At 43.5% G+C, this 22,511-nt stretch overlaps 1 protein-coding gene across 2 annotated transcripts; it reads right to left on the bottom strand.

Moving 5' to 3' along the window:
- Positions 1-976: 976 nt before the first annotated feature.
- Positions 977-22,511, bottom strand: STOX1 (storkhead box 1). 2 transcript variants are annotated; one of them, XM_053388452.1, is made up of 4 exons: positions 21,946-22,511; positions 6,542-6,694; positions 2,322-4,626; positions 977-1,333 (listed from the first exon to the last, which is right to left on the bottom strand). In XM_053388452.1, the coding sequence occupies exons 1-4, from the start codon at positions 22,322-22,324 to the stop codon at positions 1,174-1,176; spliced, it is 2,997 nt and encodes a 998-aa protein (XP_053244427.1). In that variant the 5' UTR covers positions 22,325-22,511; the 3' UTR covers positions 977-1,173. The 2 variants fall into 2 exon arrangements, with proteins under 2 accessions (XP_053244427.1, XP_053244428.1); XM_053388453.1 differs by lacking the exon at positions 21,946-22,511 and adding an exon at positions 20,833-21,254.

Here is a 22,511-nt window from a genome sequence, read left to right as displayed (position 1 = left end):
GATATGTGGCAACTTGGCTGAATCAAACTGGGCTGGCACACACACACCGCACTTCTCGATTACCTGCTTCAGCCACCACCGCCACCCCACTTTCCACGCTTTAAAGTAGCCGAAAGTCAAAACTTTATAATGAGTAGGGTTTTGGTAAGGAAACGCCCCCCGCTTCGCTGAGGAATTTGCACTCTGCATGTGCCCAGAGCAGGGGGGCCAACTTGAATAAAATATGGAGAGGGCCCAGGTAAGCCTTCCCTGCATAATTGAATCACAGGATGAGGCACACACACACACAGTTTGAATGGCAATGCCCATCAACTTTGGAGGGGGCCTGGTCCTCTCAAATATTATATTTGGGGGGCGAAGACCCCTCCGCCCCTTGGAGTTGGCTCCTATGGCAGAGAGGCAGCTTCTTTTTTTAGGATCATGTATTTCCTAAGCTGACTTGATTCTAGTGATACCTTAAGAATCTTAAGAATTTCTCAGAGACAAATCTAGTCCAGCATCCTACTGCTTCCCACAGTAACCAACCAGGCAACAGCTCTCTTCTATATTGTATATCCTCAGCAGCTGGTATTCAGATACACTGCCTCTGAACACAGATACTGTATTCTAGTTAACTGTTATGGCTAATATCAGCTAGACTTGTACCCTGTGAATTTGCCTAATTCCCTTTAAAACGCATCTGAGCCAGTGGCCATCATCTCAGCTTGTGGCAGCAAATTGCAATAAACTTGTGTTATGTGAAGATGAGACTTCTATCCTGACCACCAAGTTCACTGGAATCACTGCACAGCTAAGGGGTTTTTTGTTTGTGTGTTTGTGTGCATGCGCACTAACTCCTAGTTTGAGGTGTATCAGTAAATACCCTTAGGCTCATGGCTTGGACTGATCTAACACAGTCATAGGACTCTTGGAACAAGTTGGCGTCCTAAATGGTTTGTGGAGACAATCAGAATGAAGTGCAACTTGAGATCATCAATTCTGCAATATAATTTATTACTAGAAATAAAACATTAGAAAAAGTCACTGGAAAAAATTCTTATTACAAAGTTTTAATACATCTTATTACGAGAATATAATGATCTTACCTACTTTAATGTATATGACAGTTCAAAGAATTTACAGTAAGTATATTAACATATTTACAAAGGAATTATCAAAACCTGGTAAGAAAAATTAAACGTTCATGACTGGAGTCAACTGAAGCAAGGAGCTTCGTGTCAGAGTCTTTCCATTATGTATAGTCTTCTCTATGCCTTCCAAGTTCATGAGAAAACTTCGTCTTTTCTTCAGTCCATCTAAGATGGCAGAATTCGCAGATGCCAGACTTTGTGTTCTAAAAATTATTATTTTGTAAAACAGAAGATTAAATAAGAAACCTATTTTTCCATATTCAAACATTCAGAGTGACTTATTTCTCCATAAATTACTAAAAGAAATACTGGGTGGCACACAAGTACAAAAAAGTCATCTTTATTTTGAATCAGCTCAAGAATATTATGGAAATTACAGTATTTATTTCAATTGAAGGGTAAGGAATATGGAGTCATAATATGATGCAGCCAGCAAGTGTTCCTTATACATCATCCTTCACCTACCTGATGCCCTCCTGATGTTTTGGACTACAACTCTCATCAGCCACAGCCAAAAACATCTGGAGGGTACCAGGTTGGTGAAGGATAGTATACATCATTTAACTCGACAGTTTACCCAGACCCACTTACTGGGATATCTTGCCTGGCCTTTTCTTGCCTTCCTGCAGTACCCGATTTCCACTTTTCTTTATCGGTGCTGTTCCTGAGCAACAGAAGCAAGTGTACAGAGAAGAGGACTTCTTCCACCTGCTGTGCTGCAGTAAGAGTACTCTGTACTACCACCTGCTATCCCTGCAGACACTTGGGCATGTAGTAAGGTCCCTTACATCAGGATTGACTGAATACAATGGCCTACCTTTGCCATTCAGAATTTGGTAGTGGTATACATGATTTGACCATTTATACACATGTGTCAATTATAGCATTGCATTTTAAAGGTTGTTTAAGTGGACAAAGTTATCCAAGCATTCATGAGGACTCCTTGCATTCAAGGACAAGGAAAATGCCATGTTTCATTATAGGACTGTGCTTTCCCAGCCTTGCAAGGTCCTGAAAGGCCCATGTGAACAGAGTTGAGAGTTATCTGTGCCAATAGGCAATCCGCATTTTGCAGTGCACAGCTGAAGGCCCTGTTAAAAAAACCCTTAAAGTTTGATTCACATATGTGTACAAGAAATACTATTAACATTCTTTGTGCTTAAGAAAGTCACTTTTAACAGTTGTTCTTACCTTGGAGAATCTATCCCGCTGTCTCCTGTTATGCTGTGGTTTCCCGTCCCTTCCAAGTGGTTTTGCTCATACTGGACACACTGATCTAGAACTGCAGCATCAGTTTTATCCAACAACTGTTGCTTTCTCGTATCATTTGTCTTAATTTCCCAGCCTTTTGGTGGCAGCATCAAGGATGCTAATTTTCCACCCACTTCATTTACTGACTTCTGCCAAACTCTGGTCTCTGCCTCATGCACATCATAGAAATCAAACAAACAGGGTTCAGCCGTATCAGGTGTCTGCCCATGTTCATAAACATCCTCTCGCTCTTCATTGCTTTTGTAGGCAAACTGAGATAGCTGGTGGCACACACAACTTCCTCCTCCTAGGCTCATCTTCTGATACTCTTTTAAGCTATCCTTAGATCTAGAAAAACCAAGGAATTCATTTTCTTCACACTCACAGGGACCAACCCCGTCTGTATCAATTCTGTACCTTGAGAAGTGAGAATTAACACTTCCATTTCCCAACACAGTTGAGCCCAGTTCTTGTTCTATGCTGTTCCACTTCCCTGTATCTGAAGAATTATATGGGAGTTGGCTGGATTGCAGCTTGGACAAATCCACATCATGTTGCTCTTCATCTCCATGATATAGAGAACTACAAGTGTTGGCATCATCCAATTCTTGATACGGAGTCGGATTATCATAAGTGAATCTTTCATTTTGTGGGTTAACAGACTCAAGCCATTTGTTCATGTTAGTACACTCACTCTTTAAATTGTCATTTTGTCTGTGAGCAACAATATTTTCAGATTGTTTAAATTGTTGAGCATCTGCCTCACTGGGAAGATGGGTATCAGTTAGTTGGTGTGCTGTTTGACCCAGCAAGCCAGTTTGATCACACTGGTGAGTTTGACTGGAGTTCTGAGGATGCATTTTCTCCACTACTGCTTCATCCACAAATGCAGCAGAAGTGTTAGACACTGCCTGCATCTCCATGCTTTTTGGGGTTGCCCTTCTATGCAAATTACCTTTGCAAGCTGCACTTTCCTCCAGACAACTATATTTGACTTCTTTTTGTAAAACCTTGCATTGTAGGTAATTTAACTGTTTCATTTTGTCGTCTTCAGCATCACATTTGATGCTGGCTGACTGCTTAGCTTTACAGTCCACAGTTCTTGAGGAATCCAGAGACCAGGACTGTGGGAAATTCTTCTCTGATCTTGGAGCTCCGAATTTTACATCATAGTTTTTCTGACTCCTATGTCCTTTCGCTGACCTATTCCCTTTACAAGAAATATCTTTAAATGGATTAGTAACTTCTTTTTTGTATATAAAGTGAGATTCAACATTGATTGCATCCTCACACAACTGCTGGTTGCAAACTATAGTTTCATTTGTGATACAAGATGATGGATGTTCAATACAGTTTTCCAGTTTGCTATTAGCTGGTATCTGGTCATCACTTTTAAACTCCCTTGTTGACTTATTAACATGCTTTTCTTTGTTGGACTGCAGTTTCCTGCGATACTTTGCAGCTTTATTTTGTTTTTTCTGAGTGAACCCTTTGGGAAGGTGTTTGTGCTTCATTGTCAACACTTCTGTAGAGGTTCCTTTACTGATATATTTTTTCTGCTCCTCTATTTTCTGCATCAACGCAGTGTGCTTGGTTAAGTTGTCGACAGTCAGCACAGGGTTGATGCGTTTGATAATTTCATGTTCAACATCACGTGGGATATTATCCAAATTGTCTTCATCCCTGACTGGCCATTCTTCAGGAGGAAACTGGGCGGAAAATGAAGTGTGCACTTTTTTTGGTTTTTCTTTCTTGGAAGTGTTGCGCCAGAAAAGGCTAAGACCAAACTTCTTAATCTTCTCCTTCTCTTTCCCTGACTGCATATAGTGAGCAGCTCCACAAGAACGGTTCTCAACAAGTGTATTGGTGGCCTGATTCTGAACTGAAAATCTGGATTCACAAGACCCTTTTTGACTTTTCCCATTAGGCTGAGGGCTGACATGTTGCTCATTGACTGCAGTCTGCCCAGGGAAACAATGGCAGGATCTGCAATGGGATGCAATAGGGAAATTATTTTGTAGAAGTTCTGCAGCATCTTCCACGCTTACAAGGTATGTAACAGAAGGTTCTTGAGGGCAATTATCTTCAAAAAGGACCCTCTTGTTGTTTTTCATAGCATTATTACAGATAAAATATGTATTTGGGGTCACTATGAAATATCCTTCCCCAGTGTGATATATCTTCCGTTCTTTAATTAGCATCCCAAGTGTACTATATAGAATATCATGTGTGGGAGTTGCAATACCTAGAATAAAAGGGATGATAGTATAATATTAGTCATTTCTGTGGCATAGTCAATATGAAAAATAGTTTATAACTCTTACCACATTTCTGGGTCAGAACAAATTTATGCTGTAAACCACTGTTATAGCCTGCTCCTGTGTGTGCTTTCTCAAAATAAATTACTGTTGTGTTTCATGGGAATTGTTCCTGAGTAAGTGCACATACAACTGCAGCCCCAATCTTTTTCCAAATGGAAAGGGGGGGGATTGCTTACAGTTAACTGATTTCTGACTTTAACTTATTCATATGGATGCACCATAGATTTTTATATGGAACAATTGTCTTCCTTTAATGCTAAAGGCAATATGCCTTCTCCTGGTTGGACAAGAGGGGGCAGCAAATACACACTAAAGGGGTTGCTTCAAAACATGAACAATAAAATACTCATTTAGAATGCTTCCAAACCGAAGGTTTTTCAAATGCGTGACCTGCAGACAAAATCCATCATCAATCCTTACAGGCTCATTGGAGTCCCCAGCATGGCTAGTGAAACCCCTCCCACACAAATTGCTGAGCCATTTTTAGAGTTAAGAAGCAAACACGCTTAGTAGGGCAAAGGGGGCTTACTCAGCATTGACATCCTACAATTCCCTTCAGATTAGTAGCAAATTTTGACTCAAGAGTGTGAGCAGTACATTGCAGTACAACAAAGCAAAGTGAAGTGCAGAAGTGGCAGTTTGCCAATATATTTGCAGCCAAGAAGAGTGCTTGGACCCAAAAGTGGAAGTGCAGTCAGGTTCTGATTTCTGCCACAGTCCAGGAGGGAAAGGCACATTCTGCACAGATGTAGCTAAACTCATTGTTTTAATATAAGCCACCTCCCACAACTTCATTTCCCGCAACTAGACTAACCAAAAGGCAAGTTTACTGCTCCAGTTCAGCAAAGGGTAATTTGTAAAGGTGAAGCCTCATAACATCCATTTATTTGTAAATCAGCAAACTGCCTGCAATTACCATGTGTGGGACATACATGGAAGGAAGACTGACACAGGAGTCTATTGCGGGGAGGTTCCTGCATGCTCTCCATGTTGCAAACACAAAGTGTACAAGGGCCAGGCCATTCAGTGCCGATATTTACAGCTGTCTCCAGCATGCTACTTTTGCCACACAGAATGGCTGCCATTCATTCTGATGAGGGGGAAGTAAAAAGAGGTGTATGGATCTGCTCCATCTCTAGGGGTTTCAGCCGCTGAGAATCAACCCATCTCATATCTGCACTGCTTCATCCTGGGTTTGTTTCTCACTCATGCTAAAGCTGGGGTAGGGGAACACAACCTGTGGCCCCCCAGATGTTGTTAAACTACAGCTCCCATCTCTGACCATTGGCTGTGCTGGCTGCGGCTGATAGGAGATGAAATCCAACAAAGTATGGAGGGACGCAGGCTTCTCATTCCTGTGCTCAAGTGTGAAGGAAAGTTGGATATTATATTATTAGGCACCTCGGTGCTGCCTAATGAGGGATCTTTTTTTTAAAAAAAATTACACACACTAAAGACTACTTATATGTTTTTGGATGTAAATATAATATACTGAAAATGGAAAGTGTTACTGTGACAAACACATGTATCATGTAGGTTTGCTCATCTGGTATATTCTTTGCCCACATTCTTTTCACACAACCATCTTTATGCTCCTGATATTTAATTCCTCCCAACCCCCATGAATTTTGATGACTGCAAGCTGGCAGCCCGGATTTGTAATGCAGTGTGAGTTAGAACACTTAGATCCTGTGTTTTGTTTTTCATCTGATTTACAAAGGGAATTCTAATTACTTTCCTGGCCCCAGACAGCATGCATTCTTTCACTCTGCTAGCTGCAAACCCCCTTGAGTCCAATGTTTATGTGAAGTGTCAACAACCCATGATTTAACAGATTACCTGGGTAATGTTTCCCCAGCTGATCCAGTAAGGTTTCCTGTGTAACGGTAATTTGAGCTGCATTCATATCAGATATAGCACAACACAAGACTTCTGCCAAAGGAACGAACTGGGACTGTGAAATGGGATTCATGTGCACTGGCGATACATCACCTAAAAGGAATAGAGAGGGGTGGGGGGGGAAAGAAATGAACTTCCTTTCTACTTTGGAATACAGTATTTCTCCCCCCCCCCCCATTGCCCTTTCAAAATGTTGGCTTCTTTTAGCTTCAGCATGATGGATAAATGATCATAGTTCTAAAGAAATAAAAGCCATTTTAGCAATTATTAGCTCAAAAACAAACATCTTGAAGCATGTTAAGCAGATGCTGCAGGCAGATATGTGTCTTCGGATGCTTAGACCATCACTTAAGTTCTCTGGTTTCTCCCCAAATACATACCATATGAAGTGAAAACGCTAAGTTTTCCTTGGAACTATGTGAAACACTCAGTCTGTTTAAACATTTTAGAAGGTGTTACAGAACTCTTCCCAAGACATTTATGCGATTCAATGAGTAATGCAATATAATTGAGGTTTAAATTAAATGTAGCCTACTCAAAACAGCTGTCTTGTGTTACAGCTAGGGCAAGAAAAGGTCTCTTTAGGATTATTTTCTCTTTAAGTCAACAAAATAAACAACAGTCCCTTTTGAAGAAGTTGTTAAACACTTCTTGACCTCTGTTTTACAACTGGCAATGGTTCTGTTTAACAGAATGTGTTTAGAGAAGTTCCTAAGAATTTCCTCTATGACGTTGCTAAGCTACTACCAGCAGGTGTATAAATCAGTGTCAGCCTGCTTTGTGTGGAACGGGAATTCAAGAAAACACTGTGAATAGTACAACACTGGGGCTAGTTACAGTAAACGGAGAAGCTGGTTTCACAGTTTCTTGCAAAGCACACCTTAAAATGGCTATTTTCTATCTTTGACAGTATTACAAAGTTAGTTTTCCAGAAAAGCCAAGGTTCCAAACAAAAGGTAGACCAGCATCAGCATATGTGGCGGACTAATTTCTTCCCAATGACGCTTCTCTCGGGCTATTGTTAAAACATTGCTCAAGCCCTCATATTTTTCAGCTTAACAAACACAGCAGGACCCATCTTGAAAGGGCATCTTGAAAGATCAAGATTATCCATCTGTTTATAAAGGTTAATCTACACAAATGAATTGTATAGGGGATAAACATAGACACCATAACAGTTGGGGGCATTGTTCATATCCATAGCTATTTTGGATTGCAAACACTTTGAGCAGGATGCACCTAACAAGTCCCATCAGCAGAAGCCCTGCAAGAGGACTTCTGTTTGCACAAGTCTGTACCATCAGCTTTCAGAAGTACCATCTTTACTTAGAAAGTATTCCACTCACTGGTGTATCCACACATCTAGTTTAGGGTCTGTACAAATGTGAACATAAAGTCATATCTCTGCTTCAACAATCCTATAAATATGTTGACCTGGCACCAGAAACCCATGCACCTAGCAATTATTGGTTGGTTGTCAACAGGAATATAGTGCTTACCATTCTGTGGTGGCAGAAATGAAACACACCTCCTGGCATGGCACTTCTCATAACAATATATTTAAAGCTTAACAAAAATATTTGTTTTGGCCCAGAACAAAGGAACCTGGCACCCATCAGGTACAGCAAATGCAAGCCCCATTGATTGCAAAAATACAGCTCAACTTCTACAGTGAGCAAAGTAACTTTTTTTAAAAAAAGAACTTCACAAACTCCAGCCTAGGCAACCTGCCAAAAATTCATGTATTATTGACCCTCAAATGATTTTACCAGTCTACTCAAACACAGATAATTGTTTACACATGCGAAATCTGAGAACGCATTTTCAGAGCATATACCGAAACTCAATGTGGGAAAGTCATCTGCAATACAAGAGTCAGATAACAAAACATAGGGAACAAAAAGTCTCCAGATACGCTTCACCAACATAAAAAGATGTTTTGTTCTGTCCTTGTAACTTGAGTGTTGCTGGATTAATGGTGCCTTCACTGGGCAGGTAGCACATTTCTGTCTTCCCTTCAACATTCTGATTCAGATGTAGAGCGAGTCGGCGCATATCTGTTATGGTCAAGAGATCTGTTGTACACTAGAGCTCAACTTTAACTTAAGGTTATTAAAGCTGAACATACTTGGCAGTTCACAATACTGATTATGCTTAGGAGTAAATTACAGGAGACTTGGAAGATCTAGAACTGCATCTCACAACAGTTTGTTTTTTACTTTATAGCAGCCACAGAGGTGGTGTGTGTGAATTTATTTATTTATTTATGAAGGTTTTTGTTTGTTCGCTTCCCTTGCACTAAATTATCCTCCTCCAAAAAAGCAGCTGCTGTGTTTGCGCCCAGCAAACAGTATACACGTCTTCTCAGAAGTAAGTACCATTGTTTTAAATAAGGCTTACTTCCAGGTAAGTGTGCAGCCTAAATCAGTTTTCATCAGCAGCACAAAGATAAATAGGTCATTTTCATTCAGCTATCACAGGCTTCCTCAACTTCAGCCCTCCAGATGTTTTGAGACTACAATTCCGATCATCCCTAACCGCTGGTCCTGCTAGCTAGGGATCATGGGAGTTGTAGGCCAAAAACATCTGGAGGGCCGAAGTTGAGGAAGCCTGAGCTATCACGACTCCAACATCTCTTTCCTGGCCAGGAACTACCAGTCCAGACTCTATTAATGCATAAGTGAAGTTAGGATTTCTTGTCCCAGGTACATCACTTTTAATTGAATCATATTTTCCATTTTAATACCCATTTACCCAATTTTAAGAGATCCTTTTGGAGCACCTCCCTTATGCACTGAGTGGTAATGAGGACAAGCAAGTTTTCTCGAAAAAGAAAAGGAAGCAAGCGGACACTACCAGAGAGCCACAGCTAGATTGTATGTGTGAGGTATAAATATAGCCCTAGCCGTTAGAAATTAAAGGCAAATTCTAACAGGTTTTGCAATGTGGTGGTGAGATTTCCAAGTCACATAACAGAACGGGTTGCTAATTATGTCATTTGGACCGCTGCAAAACAATAAATGCTTAGAGAAATATAAGCTCCTGCCAGATGGTAACTGGAAGCATCAGTGGCAACTTGACCTTATAAGCTGAAAGGTGGAGCACTCCCTGTTAAAAGGGCAGAATGATTTTAGTGAATGGTCACTTTTAGTGTGCCGCTATTGATCTTAACTTTTGTACTTGCATGAACTGTATTTGTGTTAATTTTACTGCTGCAAATCACTCGGACTTGGGTAGAAAGTGGCAAATAAAATAAATATATAATAAATATGTGGTGGTGGTGGGAGTGAAGTGGTAGATTGTCAACCAATCACAAAGCAAGACATGTTGCGAGGGGGTGTCTTTCTTTTTTTGGCCCAGATAATCCATATTTTGTAAAGCCGTCTACCCCACTGAAAGCAGTGAGGGAGAATTGACTATGACAGCGTCAATGTGGTGTAGTTGATGAGCCCAATCCTGAAGCCTCTTGGAGGAATAAAGAGACTCCTTTGATTCCAGCCCACAGAATGTCATTTCAGGCCCTCATGTTAGCTACTGCAGGCAATGCCAGAGGAGCTTTTCGTGGGTGTAGTAGATGTCCCTTGCCCTCCTGGGCAAAGCTCCTTTCCACCAGTGGAGAGGCATTTCTGCCTTATCCTAACACTCTCCAGCAATCTTTGAATCTTAGGGAAAGGATGGCTCTGTAAAGTGTAGCTTCCTCTTTCTTGTTTTTAGATTGGCTGTAGACATTTGTATAACTTTGTGAAATTGCGTTTTGTGCATTGTATCTTTTGAGGAGCTGGTGCTTCTATTTATTTATATCTGGACATCAGAATTAATAATTTATTCCTTACAGGACCAGCTTCCTGGGGTGGGGGGGGTTACAACTGAAGATCAGGATGGAGCACAAACTTGACAATGTCCTCCTTTCTTCTAAAAATGCTCCATTCTACATAAGACCTCTGCCCTTTTGCCTCTAGTTCTTCCACTGCCCCAGTTCTTCTAACACAATGTTTTGCATTGCACTCAAATCCAAAGAAAGTCACACTATGAGGTCCCATCATTGAACTTAATGGGGCATTTAATAGCAGCAAGTAACAGGTCCTCCTGATTTCAATTGTATATTAAGCTTTCTTTGGATTTGGGCCACATTTAATTAGTATTTTAATAATGTAGCAAGTCTTCATTTGAATTTGTAACTCAAAGAGCTTCATGAATGAGGAATCATATTAAATAGAAGCTCCAAGTCTCCCAATTGGCTAGGAGTTTTAAATGAAGCTGTAAATTCTTCCAGGCCAGTTGAGGTCCTGGGCATTCCATTGGTGATCACTGTTAGGACTTTCCTGCAGCAACTTGCTGGACCGATTCACTGCAACCTTGCCCTCCTTCCTGCTCTGCCTGTCCCTTATTTTACTGCTTAACTGCTGCCTTGGACTTCAACTTTGTAGAGTCCATTTGCTTAGGATAAATGGCAAACCCCAAAATTCCTACTTATGAGCTTCCTTCCCACTATATTCCCTTCAATGCTGCAGTGTTCGATTAGCTGCTACATAAGTTAGGTTTGACTTCAGTTTCATGTAAACCGCTTAGTTTTCATGATTAAGTGGTATATAAAGCTTGTTAATTAATTTTTTTTAATTGGCACCAGATCATCCAAGTAAATTAAAATAACCAAAACTTTCTACTGTACCATGATGTAACTGGATTTGATGACTTATAAAGCACCATGTATTAGATAAGGATGCTTTTGCAATCATTTCAGTTATTAAAGTTGTGATAAAAGAAGTATGAGAACAAAGCCTAATCGATTACAGTGGTACCTCTGGATGCGAATGGGATCCATTCCAGAGCCCCATTCGCATCCTGAAGCGAGCATAGGACGTGACTGTGCATCTGCGCGTGCCGCGTTTTGCCGCTTCCGCGCATGCGCGTGACATAATTTTGAGCGTTTGTGCATGCGTGAGCGGCGAAACCCGGAAGTAACGAGCAGAGCACAACCCGAAAATATTTAAGCTGAAGTGTATTCATCCTGAGGTATGACTGTACTTGGGCATCTCTGCTCAGTTAAACAACTACCTTGACCACTGTTCAATTGCTTGCTTGAATGTATTTATGCTTAATTCCACATTTTTAGATTACATCAACATATGATGGCATGTCATCGTGCTGCAGATTGCAACACACACTTAGTCCTTTATTAACTCATCTGCTAATTAAAAGGGAGAGAGAGAAAAGGTGCAATGAGAGTATTCACAGATCTGTCTGGCAGTGATAGGCGATTTATTAGGTGGCTGGCTTTCTCTTGCCTCACCAGTCAAATGGATCAAATAAATCCTTACCCTCCATTAACAGGAGTATAGGATTAACTCAGGATTTAAATAGGTGAATAATGACTGATGCCAATTCCATCTCAAAGTTAATTTCCAACCAACCAACCCGCACCTACTTTTTAAAGACCATGGCTTTCATCCCCATCCTCCCCCCCCCAGCCACCTCTCCCTGTGGCCAAAACTGGTTAGTTTTGTTTTATTTCAAACCAAGAAGCACAGATTTAAAACAAACTCCCTACTCTGTTAATTGTCACAGGATGTTGCTCTTGCCAACAGCATAAAGAGAAGGCTCAGATCAATTCAGGAGCTTAAACAGTATGTTACGATGTAGTATACCTCTTAATTTCCACATGGTGCGAACAAACAGGGTTGGTTGTTTCCATTTTGACCTGCTTGCAGGCCTTCCCTGGCTAGCCTTTTAATGAGGCAGAAGCAACCAGCATTAGCAAAAGTATTTGAAAGACTGTTTCAGCAACTATTTGATCCATTACAAGGATATTCTGTGGATTTCAGACGATGTTTTTCATAAGAGTATCATTAAAACATACGAATGCATGAAATGATTATGAATGATTTTCAAAACAAAACAGGACTTCTTAAGTCCAGCATTAATGGGCCATGAGTTTTCAAACCTATGCTCGTTTGCCAGGTGGGTTCAAAACACGGATGAAAGGCAGGCAGTCATGGAAGGAATCCAAGCAGCAGAAAAACACACAACCGCCTGCTCATTTGCCATCCCTCATTAAGCTCATGCGGTATTGGTAGACGACATGTCCCACAGAACAAGTGGCTAGAACAAGTTTCATGAATATTTCGGCATTTAAGCAAAGCTCAGGTGTGCTGCTAACAAAAGACACATTTCCCTTGCATTTTAACATCCCAATGTAATGCTCCTAACTGCACATGCTGCCCAAATATTCAAAATGATGATACACATTTTAATTTCGCATTACCAAAGCTGTTGCTTTCCCTCATTATCAATTACTTCTTTCTTACGCCCCCCTGTTACCCCCACCCCATTACTTGTTTTATGGTGTGTTTTTTAACTATTGCAGAAAATGCCATAAAATGTAAAAGGTGGCCACTGGCAAAATCTTATTTCAAACAGAAATTATGAAAGATGAATATTAAAAAACTGGCACTGAAATTGAATTAATCACTGCCAGTGCTACTTGGACCAGGGAGGGGGCCGTTTCTAAACCTGTTCCCAACTTTGAAACCAAACCAAGACAGCATTACAGTTGTTTACTAACAACAAGCCTTTGTGGCATATAGCACCAATTTCACTATTAAGCATAACATACCACAAACATCATCTATCATCAATAACCTAAACCCAGTACTAATTACAGGGTCACTAGTTGACATCTGTTAATTTTCTGCCTTTTAATCATTATCCTCTGTAGATAAAGGTTTAATTACAAGACCAGACAATTAAAAGGTGGTTAATTCTTAACCAGGTGAAAATTTTCTCAGTTCCTTTAACAGAAGGGCAAAGAACTGGCTCATGAACATATAAATATTCCCCACAAATAGTGGCTAGGATCTAAAGTGTTATGGGATAAGGTATCTTCTGGCACCCCTTCCAACCTTGGTTCTCGTGCACCCCCAAAACAAACTGAAAGTTTGGGGACCCTCAAAAGTTTAGTGCAACACAATGGGCTGCTGTCAAAAAGGGAAGCTGGATTTAAATGCAGAGAGGGCATTTAAATTATGTTTAGAGGAATTATGTTTAGAAGATGCTCCCCCACTTGCACAATTTTCACTTATGCATGCAGGGGCCCAGAACATAACCCCCACATAAGTGGGGGGAAGCCTGTACTGCAGGAAACAGTGTGTTGCACAATCTTTCTCTCTTTTTTGGCTAATTTATTTCTTAATTTATATTCCTTTCCTCCAAGAAGCTGGAAATGGCACACACGGTTTCCTCCCCCCCATTACCATTTTATCCTCATAGCAGCCCTGTAAGAAAGGCTACCCTGAGAGGTGATGAATGGCCCGTGGTCACCCGGTGAGCTTCATGGCCAAGTGGAGAGTTGCACTTGGGCCTCCCTAATTACTGCTGTACTTTCATTCCAACAAAGCAGAATGAGAGAGGCCATGCCACATAACTCACTGTTTTTCCCTCAACTCAAAAAAGGTTATCTGGTGCCACTAAGGTTGTATCAAAAGACGGCTGGCTAATGTAACCACTAAGCACATTACTGGTTGCTTTTCTGTGGGGACCCCTATTTCTATCGTTCCATGTCAAATATTTTATGAGAGCTCCACCACACACACACAAAGTATGCTTAGGCACATTGTTCTGTGGCTCTGCTGGAGCCCTCAGGAAATCAGTTTGGCACAAGTAAATTGTGATCTAGTCCTGGGCAAAGCAAAGGAACTGTGTGTATGGTTAGTGATCATATGAACCATTCCTAATTCTGAATAGGACTAAGAAAGCGTAGCAGAATAGGAAAATGAAGCACAAGCCATCTCACAGGACTGATATCTTTTAAATTACTGTGTCAGCAACTGAAAGGGGCCATTGATTTTTGAAGAAACCTAAAACCAAAGTACTCAAGAGGATATGCAGGAATACCTAGAACACGATACCAAGCAATAGCTAAAACGAGGAAGGAAGGAAGGATTATTTGGGCTCAGCAATCAAAATATGAGGCACAAAAGTCAGCGGCAAACGATTGTGTTCCTGAAGCTCCTATATAACATAGGCCTTGTTCTTGCCCTTAAGGATATATTTGGGGTGGGGGTGGTTAGTGAAAGGAACCACAGGTTTAAATTGAAACCATTTCACTCAAAGCCCAGCAAACATATGGAACACGTTATAAGGTAAAAGCCACAAGGGCAAGTCACAGACACGTGTTCAACAGGCAACTGGATGTTTTTATGGAATGAGGCAGGAATGAAAGACATCACAGGGAGCGGGAAAACACAAAGGAACAGATGTAAGAGGAGGAGATGGCTTACTGGGCCAAAGAAGTCTGTCCTGTGTAGCTTGGTATGCAGCTCTAATGTTAGTCCTGAGCTTTGAAAGCACAATATTTTCAACTGTTGTAAAATTAAAAGTGTGGGGAAAGCACCTTGGCTTGGCTTGCCTGGACAACAGCGGTGGAATGTCCTGCACAAATCCTATTCTTGTAGACAGGAATGCCACAAGAGCATCGTAATGAGGCTTGCACAGGAGAACTTCTCTGTGGATATCGCCATGGCCCACAAAACATAAAAAACAAAGCAGTATTAGAAATAAGCCAGGCACCAGGTGCCAGGCACGTTTTGCGACTGCTGCGGGTCCAATTGCAACCATGTGGGGATCTTTGGATGCCAGGTTGACATCTCCATCTGGCTGGCCCCTCCAGCTTTCTTAAGCAGGTTAGCAGAAGAGCTTATTTATTGCATTTATATCCCACTTTTTTCTCCAAGGAGTACATGGCTCACCCTCACTTCTCAGTTAATGCCTACAATGACCTTGTGAGGTATCTTAATAGGCTGTGATTGGCCCAAGGTCACTCAGAGAGCTTAATGACTGAGTGGGGAATTGAACCCTGATCTCCCAGGTCCTAGTCCGGTACTCTAACCACTACACCACACTTCTGCTATGGGGCAGCTATATAAATTACGTAGTAAATAAATATGTCACTTAGAGAAGGATCTGAAATATTTTCCTTGAAGCTTGAATTTGTTTTATTCTGTATTGTTTTATTTGATGTTTTAATGTGCTGTAAACCGCTTTGAGATTTTTGTCTTTAAATTACAAAGCGATATAGAAATTTATTATTATCATTGTTAATAGAAGAAGAAGAAGAAGAAGAAGAAGAAGAAGAAGAAGAAGAAGAAGAAGAAGCAGCAGCAGCAGCAGCAGCAGCAGCAGCAGCAGCAGCAGCAGCATTGGGGGAATAGTGTCTAAACAATAACCCAGGTTTAAGGTGCCATTTGGCAATTAGCTTATCTATCTGAGTTTCTAACACTGAAACAAAGGTATCTCCAGCAGGGCTCTGCAGTTTTGAGGTCCTTATGGTTTCTTTTTCCTTAACTTTCTGGAAGCAGAAAGAACTTCATATCTTCCCCTTTTAAAAGGGAGGGAGAAGTAGAAATATTATCCTCCTGTGCAAAGCTACACTCCCAGTACATTACGCAGGTGCTGGCTATCGTGCCACTGGCACTGGACCAAGATGGGGCTATGAAGAATAAAACAGGGAGGGGGGCACACTATCGTCTGGAAGGGCCCTGAAAGGACTCTCACTGGATAAACAGCTCTCAGCTTTCACTTCTGTAGAAAGTTATTGTTCCAATTTTTCCTGTGCGAGTGTTAATAATTACCACTTTATAAGCTGAGGTAGTTTGTTGTAATATGTATACACCTCAGATTCACAGGCTCAAAAAAGCCTGTAAATTGACATAAAACTAGGATATTGCTTAATGATTAACTGCGGTGCATAACACATCTGTTACCTTTTCCTAAGACCACTCTACGGACTGCCACATTACCATGTCAAAAGTGATCCAAGATAATCAGTAATCCAAACTCCAAAGCACCCTTCTCTGTGCTTTGTTAAGGGAAGCCTCAGTACAGTCCTGTAATATAGGGGTCGGCAAGGCTTACTGGCCTGGGCCGGATCACTCCCACAGAGATCCTCCATGGACCGGACCGGCGCAGCGTGACACTGGAAATCGCATCTGCGCATGTCCATGGCGCCAGAATTTGCTTCTATGCATGCCCAGATGCCGAAAATCTGGAGCCGTGGAAGAGAGTCCCCACATTGTGCTGGTTTAGCGCAGCGTGCGGGGACTTGCTGAGCAGGCGACTCAGTTTGGGGGTGGCTCGTGAGCCGGTTAAACTGCCTCCATGGGCCACTTCTGGCCCATGGGCCTTAGGTTGCCTACCCCTGCTATAATCCAACTGTAATTTATTATGGACATGCATGTTTGAAAATACTGGTGTTGCAATAAAATAAAAGGTAAAGGGACCCCTGACCATTAGGTCCAGTTGTGACCGACTCTGGGGTTGGGTGCTCATCTTACTTTATTGGCCGAGGGAGCCGGCGTACAGCTTCTGGGTCATGTGGCCAGCATGACTAAGCCGCTTCTGGTGAACCAGAGCAGCGCACGGAAACGCCGTTTACCTTCCCACCTGAGCGGTACCTATTTATCTACTTGCACTTTGACATGCTTTCGAACTGCTAGGTTGGCAGGAGAAGGGACCAAGCAACGGGAGCTCACCCCGTCGTGGGGATTCGAACCGCCAACCTTCTGATCGGCAAGTCCTAGGCTCTGTGGTTTAACTCACAGCGCCACCCGCGTCCCTTGCAATAAAATACCTATCGACTAATGACAAACACCACAAAGGGTAAAAGGGTAGCTGTTTCTTGCATGTAACAGATAAAGAAAAAGAGAAAATATTCCAGCACACAGGCAAGAAGATAGGTAAATCTTTCTCAAGTCACATGAGAGTCAGTGTAACTCTTAAAGAGATTGTTCATTTAAAAATGAAGCCTTGCAGTGGAAAAGTATAGGTGCCTCTGTTGTGCTTTAAGTTGTCTCACCTCATCATTCTATATATAGGGGTTCAACAACAAACTAAATTCTGCCCACTGACCTTGCCACCTGTACCACCGGGGCCTGGTAGGGACCCCAAGATCTCCTGCAATTCTTTTGCAAAGTTTTTTGCAGATAAAATCGCTCAGATTCAGAAGGAGGTAGACTCCACCGTGGGAGCAGGGCCAGGGCGGGAGAGCGCTAGAGTTCTGTCTGGTCCTGTTACATGGGATCAATTCCAATCTGTTACCTCCGAGGATGTGGACAGGCTGCTTGGACAAGTGAAACCGACCACCTGTCTCCTTGATCCTTGCCCATCCTGGCTGATAAAAGCAAGCCGGGAAGGGCTGGGCGATGGGCTCTGCGGGGTGGTGAATGCTTCCCTCTGTGAGGGAGCCTTCCCAGACCCGCTGAAAGAGGCGGTCATTAAACCGCTTCTTAAAAAAACATCTTTAGACCCGGCCAATTTGGCCAACTATCGCCCAGTCTCAAATCTGCCATTCTTGGGCAAGGTGATTGAGCGGGTGGTTGCTGAACAACTCCAAGCACGCCTGGAGGAAACGGACCATTTGGATCCCTTCCAATCAGGATTCAGGCCTCACCATGGGACTGAAACTGCCTTGGTCGCGCTGGTTGATGATCTCCGGCGGGCTAGGGACAAAGGTGAGAGCTGTTTCCTAGTTCTGCTGGATCTCTCAGCGGCCTTTGACACCATCGACCATAACATCCTTCTGGACCGTCTAGAGGGGCTGGGAGCTGGGGGCACTGTCATACAGTGGTTCCGCTCCTTCCTCCTGGGCCGTGTCCAGAAAGTGGTGGTGGGGGATGAGTGTTCAGACCCCTGGGCTCTCACTTGTGGGGTGCCTCAGGGTTCTGTCCTCTCCCCCATGCTTTTTAATATCTATATGAAGCCGCTGGGAGAGATCATCAGGGGGTTTGGACTGGGTGTTCATCAGTATGCAGATGACACCCAGCTCTACCTCTCCTTTAAATCAGAACCAGTGAAGGCGGTGAAGGTCCTGTGTGAGTGCCTGGAGGCGGTTGGAGGATGGATGGCAGCTAACAGATTGAGGTTGAATCCTGACAAGACAGAAGTACTGTTTTTGGGGGACAGGGAGCGGGTTGGTGTGGGGGATTCCCTGGTCTTGAATGGGGTAACTGTGCCCCTGAAGGACCAGGTGCGCAGCCTGGGAGTCATTTTGGATTCACAGCTGTCCATGGAGGCGCAGGTTAACTCTGTGTCCAGGGCAGCTGTCTACCAGCTCCACCTGGTACGCAGGCTAAGACCCTACCTGCCCGCGAACTGTCTCGCCAGAGTGGTGCATGCTCTAGTTATCTCCCGCTTGGACTACTGCAATGTGCTCTATGTGGGGCTACCTTTGAAGGTGACCCGGAAACTGCAATTAATCCAGAATGCGGCAGCTAGACTGGTGACTGGGAGTGGCCGCCGGGACCACATAACACCGGTTCTGAGAGATCTGCATTGGCTCCCAGTACGTTTCCGAGCACGATTCAAAGTGTTGGTGCTGACCTTTAAAGCCCTAAACGGCCTCGGTCCTGTATACCTGAAGGAGCGTCTCCACCCCCATCGTTCAGCCCGGACACTGAGATCCAGCGCCGAGGGCCTTCTGGCGGTTCCCTCATTGCGAGAAGTGAGGCTACAGGGAACCAGACAGAGGGCTTTCTCGGTAGTGGCGCCCGCCCTGTGGAACGCCCTCCCATCAGATGTCAAAGAGATAAATAATTACCTGACATTCAGAAGACATCTTAAGGCAGCCCTGTTCAGGGAAGTTTTTAATATGTAACGCTGTACTGTTTTTAACACTGATTGGGAGCCGCCCAGAGTGGCTGGGGAAACTCAGCCAGATGGGCGGGGTATAAATAATAAATTATTATTATTATTATTATTATTATTATTATTATTATTATTCTTATTATTATTCTAGTCTGACTCCAGAACTGGCCCTTCTTACATACTTGTTGCATAGAATGATAAATGTGAAGCACTTAATATTTGGCATTTTTCTTAAGAATGTTTGTGATGTTAGTACAATATTAGGAAACCAGATTAGCCAGAGATTCTACCAATATCAACCTCAGCCTTATTAAGATGGTAATCAGAGGCTGAAGCAGGAAGCAAGAAGGAGAATAACTCCCAAATAATCAAGGCACTTTTGCCTCATCCTGTTTCATCTGGACATAAGTAGACACACAAGAGCATCACCAGTACAGTTCTTGAAACTCATTCATTCTACATCAACAAACTAAGATAAACAGAGTTGTAGAATTAGGCAAGAAACCTGGAAATACTAACTTTCAGCTACTTTAATTGGGAAAGTTTTTTTAAAACAAAGGATGCTGTGCAGTCGTCTTCTCAATGGATTTTCAGCACTTGAATATGAGACCACTTGCAAGAAATTCCTGAACAGCTAACACTGAAGGAATTGTATTACTTGGCGGTTAACTTCAGCAGGACTCTGTATGGGCACCAGAGTCTCCCATATGGATCCAATTGCAGGATCAAGGAGATAGCTGTTAAGTGAAAACTTACAACAATGTTTATAGAATTCTGCATTTGTAACCATTTCCTTTATATGTTGGCTTTATTTAATATGGCACCAAGAGTACCACACCAGAGGGTATGGCAGAATATTGCTACATTTAGGGCAACAGTAATGTTTTCTCTACAATACTGGGTTTACTATGCACACAGGTGTCACCAAACTCATACAAGCTCCCCATTTTGCAGGGCCAAGGGAGATTAATATTCACCAAAGCGAAACCACACAAATATAAATATTTAAGTGCCTGGGTTTATGTAGGAAGTCTTTAAAAAATTATTTTACTGAGGCAAGGCAAAAGATTGCTAACATCTCAGTGGTTAAAATAAGAATATTTTCATCCTGCTTGAATGCCTTTTTTTCCTTTTCTTTAAAGAAGTTAGCTGTTTATCAAGAGGGCACATGAGTGCCCCCGGAGGGGCATATTTCTCTCTGAAATAAAAGACCCTTCCTCTTTTTCAATTAAAAAGCAGTATGCTCTCCCTAGCTCCACAGAGACAGCAAGAAAGGAACAGATTAACCTTTGGAGCGCCTACATTGTGTGACAAATCCTTGTTTACCCTCTCCCCACCCTCCATCTCCCTACACACAATAGCATGACCGCAAGGTTCTTTCTGTGAGCTAAGGAACCCATTAGGTATAAGGCAATGAAGAGATTACAGTCAAAATGGCACCCCCAGCTGACAGGAAACATTGGAGGATTTTTGTTTGGTTTGGTTTTTTTGCTTCAAATCACTTAAGACTAAGAAGAAATGCCTAGTTCAGGTGTTCCTTTCCACTGGTTTCTTTATTTAATAAAACCTTGGTCCTCTAAGGGATAACAGCTTACTTCTTGCCCTATATTTCTTTGCCAGAGTTACTGTAGTCAAGGGCTTCCCACCACACAGAACGACAAGAGTTTGGAATTATGGAACGAAGGGGTTGAAAGAGAGAGAAAGGAAGCAATCTTTTCTGAATGCATGCAGACCCTAGATGTATGCTTGGAGGCTGCTTTAAAAGAATTTACATAGTGAACCGTTAACATGCAGTGCCTCATTAGGGCCATTCAGTCTACACTACCACAAACATACACAAGAGAGCGAGTTTTTAGTACCAGAGAAAGTATTACACACCACACTGCATCACACAGGGATGGTCGCCATCTAGAGCAAATTCCACCTGGTAGCTTTTATCAGGTTCATCAGTTCCAGCCAGTGTCCCCTGAAGTTGCATTCCCAAATGTTATAGAAGGTCTGTGTTCACTCTTCACACATTAACTGTTCATTACACATGCAGAAGGCACTACCAGGCTTTTTAAAACAACCCCTAATGCTTATCACCAGCACTGTGCATGGGGTCCCACTCTTGCAATGGGACTTCCCTTTTCTCTGCATGCACACCCTCAGAATCTGCTCGAGGGTCCTCCAGGGAGAGGAACATTCCATCACAGAAGTGGAAGCCTTCTGCACAAGCAAAACAACAGTGAGGTATACAACCCCACATGTAGCTGGAACATAAGCAGTCTCTCAACCAAGCCCCGGGCAGATCCAAACTCCTTAGCTTGGGTATGTTGGTCTAGCATCAGAAACCCTAAGACGAGAAAACTGGCTGTACATGAGTCTGGAGCTGGAGAAAAATACTCAGCATGTGCTCAAGACGCACTTCCTTACTATCACACGTGCTTTAGGACTCAGAGCATCCTTAAACAAACAAAAAACCTGAAGGGCCCAGAATCAGTTTAAAGCAAAACCTGGCAAGGAGTCGGTTCTGGTTGAATCCGGCAGAGAAAGGAACGGAGCCAGGATCGGACCCGCAAAGTAAAGGGAGGAACCAAGAGAGACTCTGACGGAGCTGGGCACGCGCGCTGGCTCTTTTCGGAGCCCCAGCTGCGCAGGTGATCTGGTGAAGCTGCGCCCCTGGCTTGGCCAACCTGCTTGCTTTGCGCGCTCGCTCGCTCGCTTACCCACAGCCCTGATGAGGAAGCCCTTGGGCGGGCGCAGCGCCCTACGAAGCCAGGCGTCGCGGAGGAGCTGCAACGGGGCGGCGGGGCCCTGCAGCAAGAGCACGCCGCCCCGCAGCCAGCCCTGCAGCCACACCCGCGACACGGCGCGCGCCAGCCCGCCGTTCCAGTAGCAGGCGGCGTTGGCGCGCCGGAACGCCTGGAAGACGGCCGCGCCGCTCGCCTCGTCGCCGCAGCTCTCCGCCTCGGGCTCGCCCGGGGCAGCCGCCGCTGCCGCCGCTTCTCCCTCCTCCTCGTGCTGCTGGTACTGCTGCAGGCGGCGCAACACCAGGGCCAGAGAGCTCGGCGCCAGCTGCACGGCGCGCCGAGGCGGCCGCGACATCCTGGAGGTGCCTCGGGCTCTGCCCGTTATTCCCGCCGCTACTGCGGTCGCTACCAAGGGAACTGAGCCCTCGCTGGCAGGGGGCGGGGAAAGAGCGGGCCTGTCTCCACACGGTGGGCAGGGCCTGCCGGAGAGCCGCTGCTGCGGCCCGACCCCCCTGCCCGCCTCTGGAAATGGCAGGTCCTGC

Source organism: Podarcis raffonei, chromosome 5 (genome assembly GCF_027172205.1).
Source record: "Podarcis raffonei isolate rPodRaf1 chromosome 5, rPodRaf1.pri, whole genome shotgun sequence".
NCBI classification, from domain to species: domain Eukaryota; kingdom Metazoa; phylum Chordata; class Lepidosauria; order Squamata; family Lacertidae; genus Podarcis; species Podarcis raffonei.
This window is presented reverse-complemented; position numbering and strand designations above follow the sequence as displayed.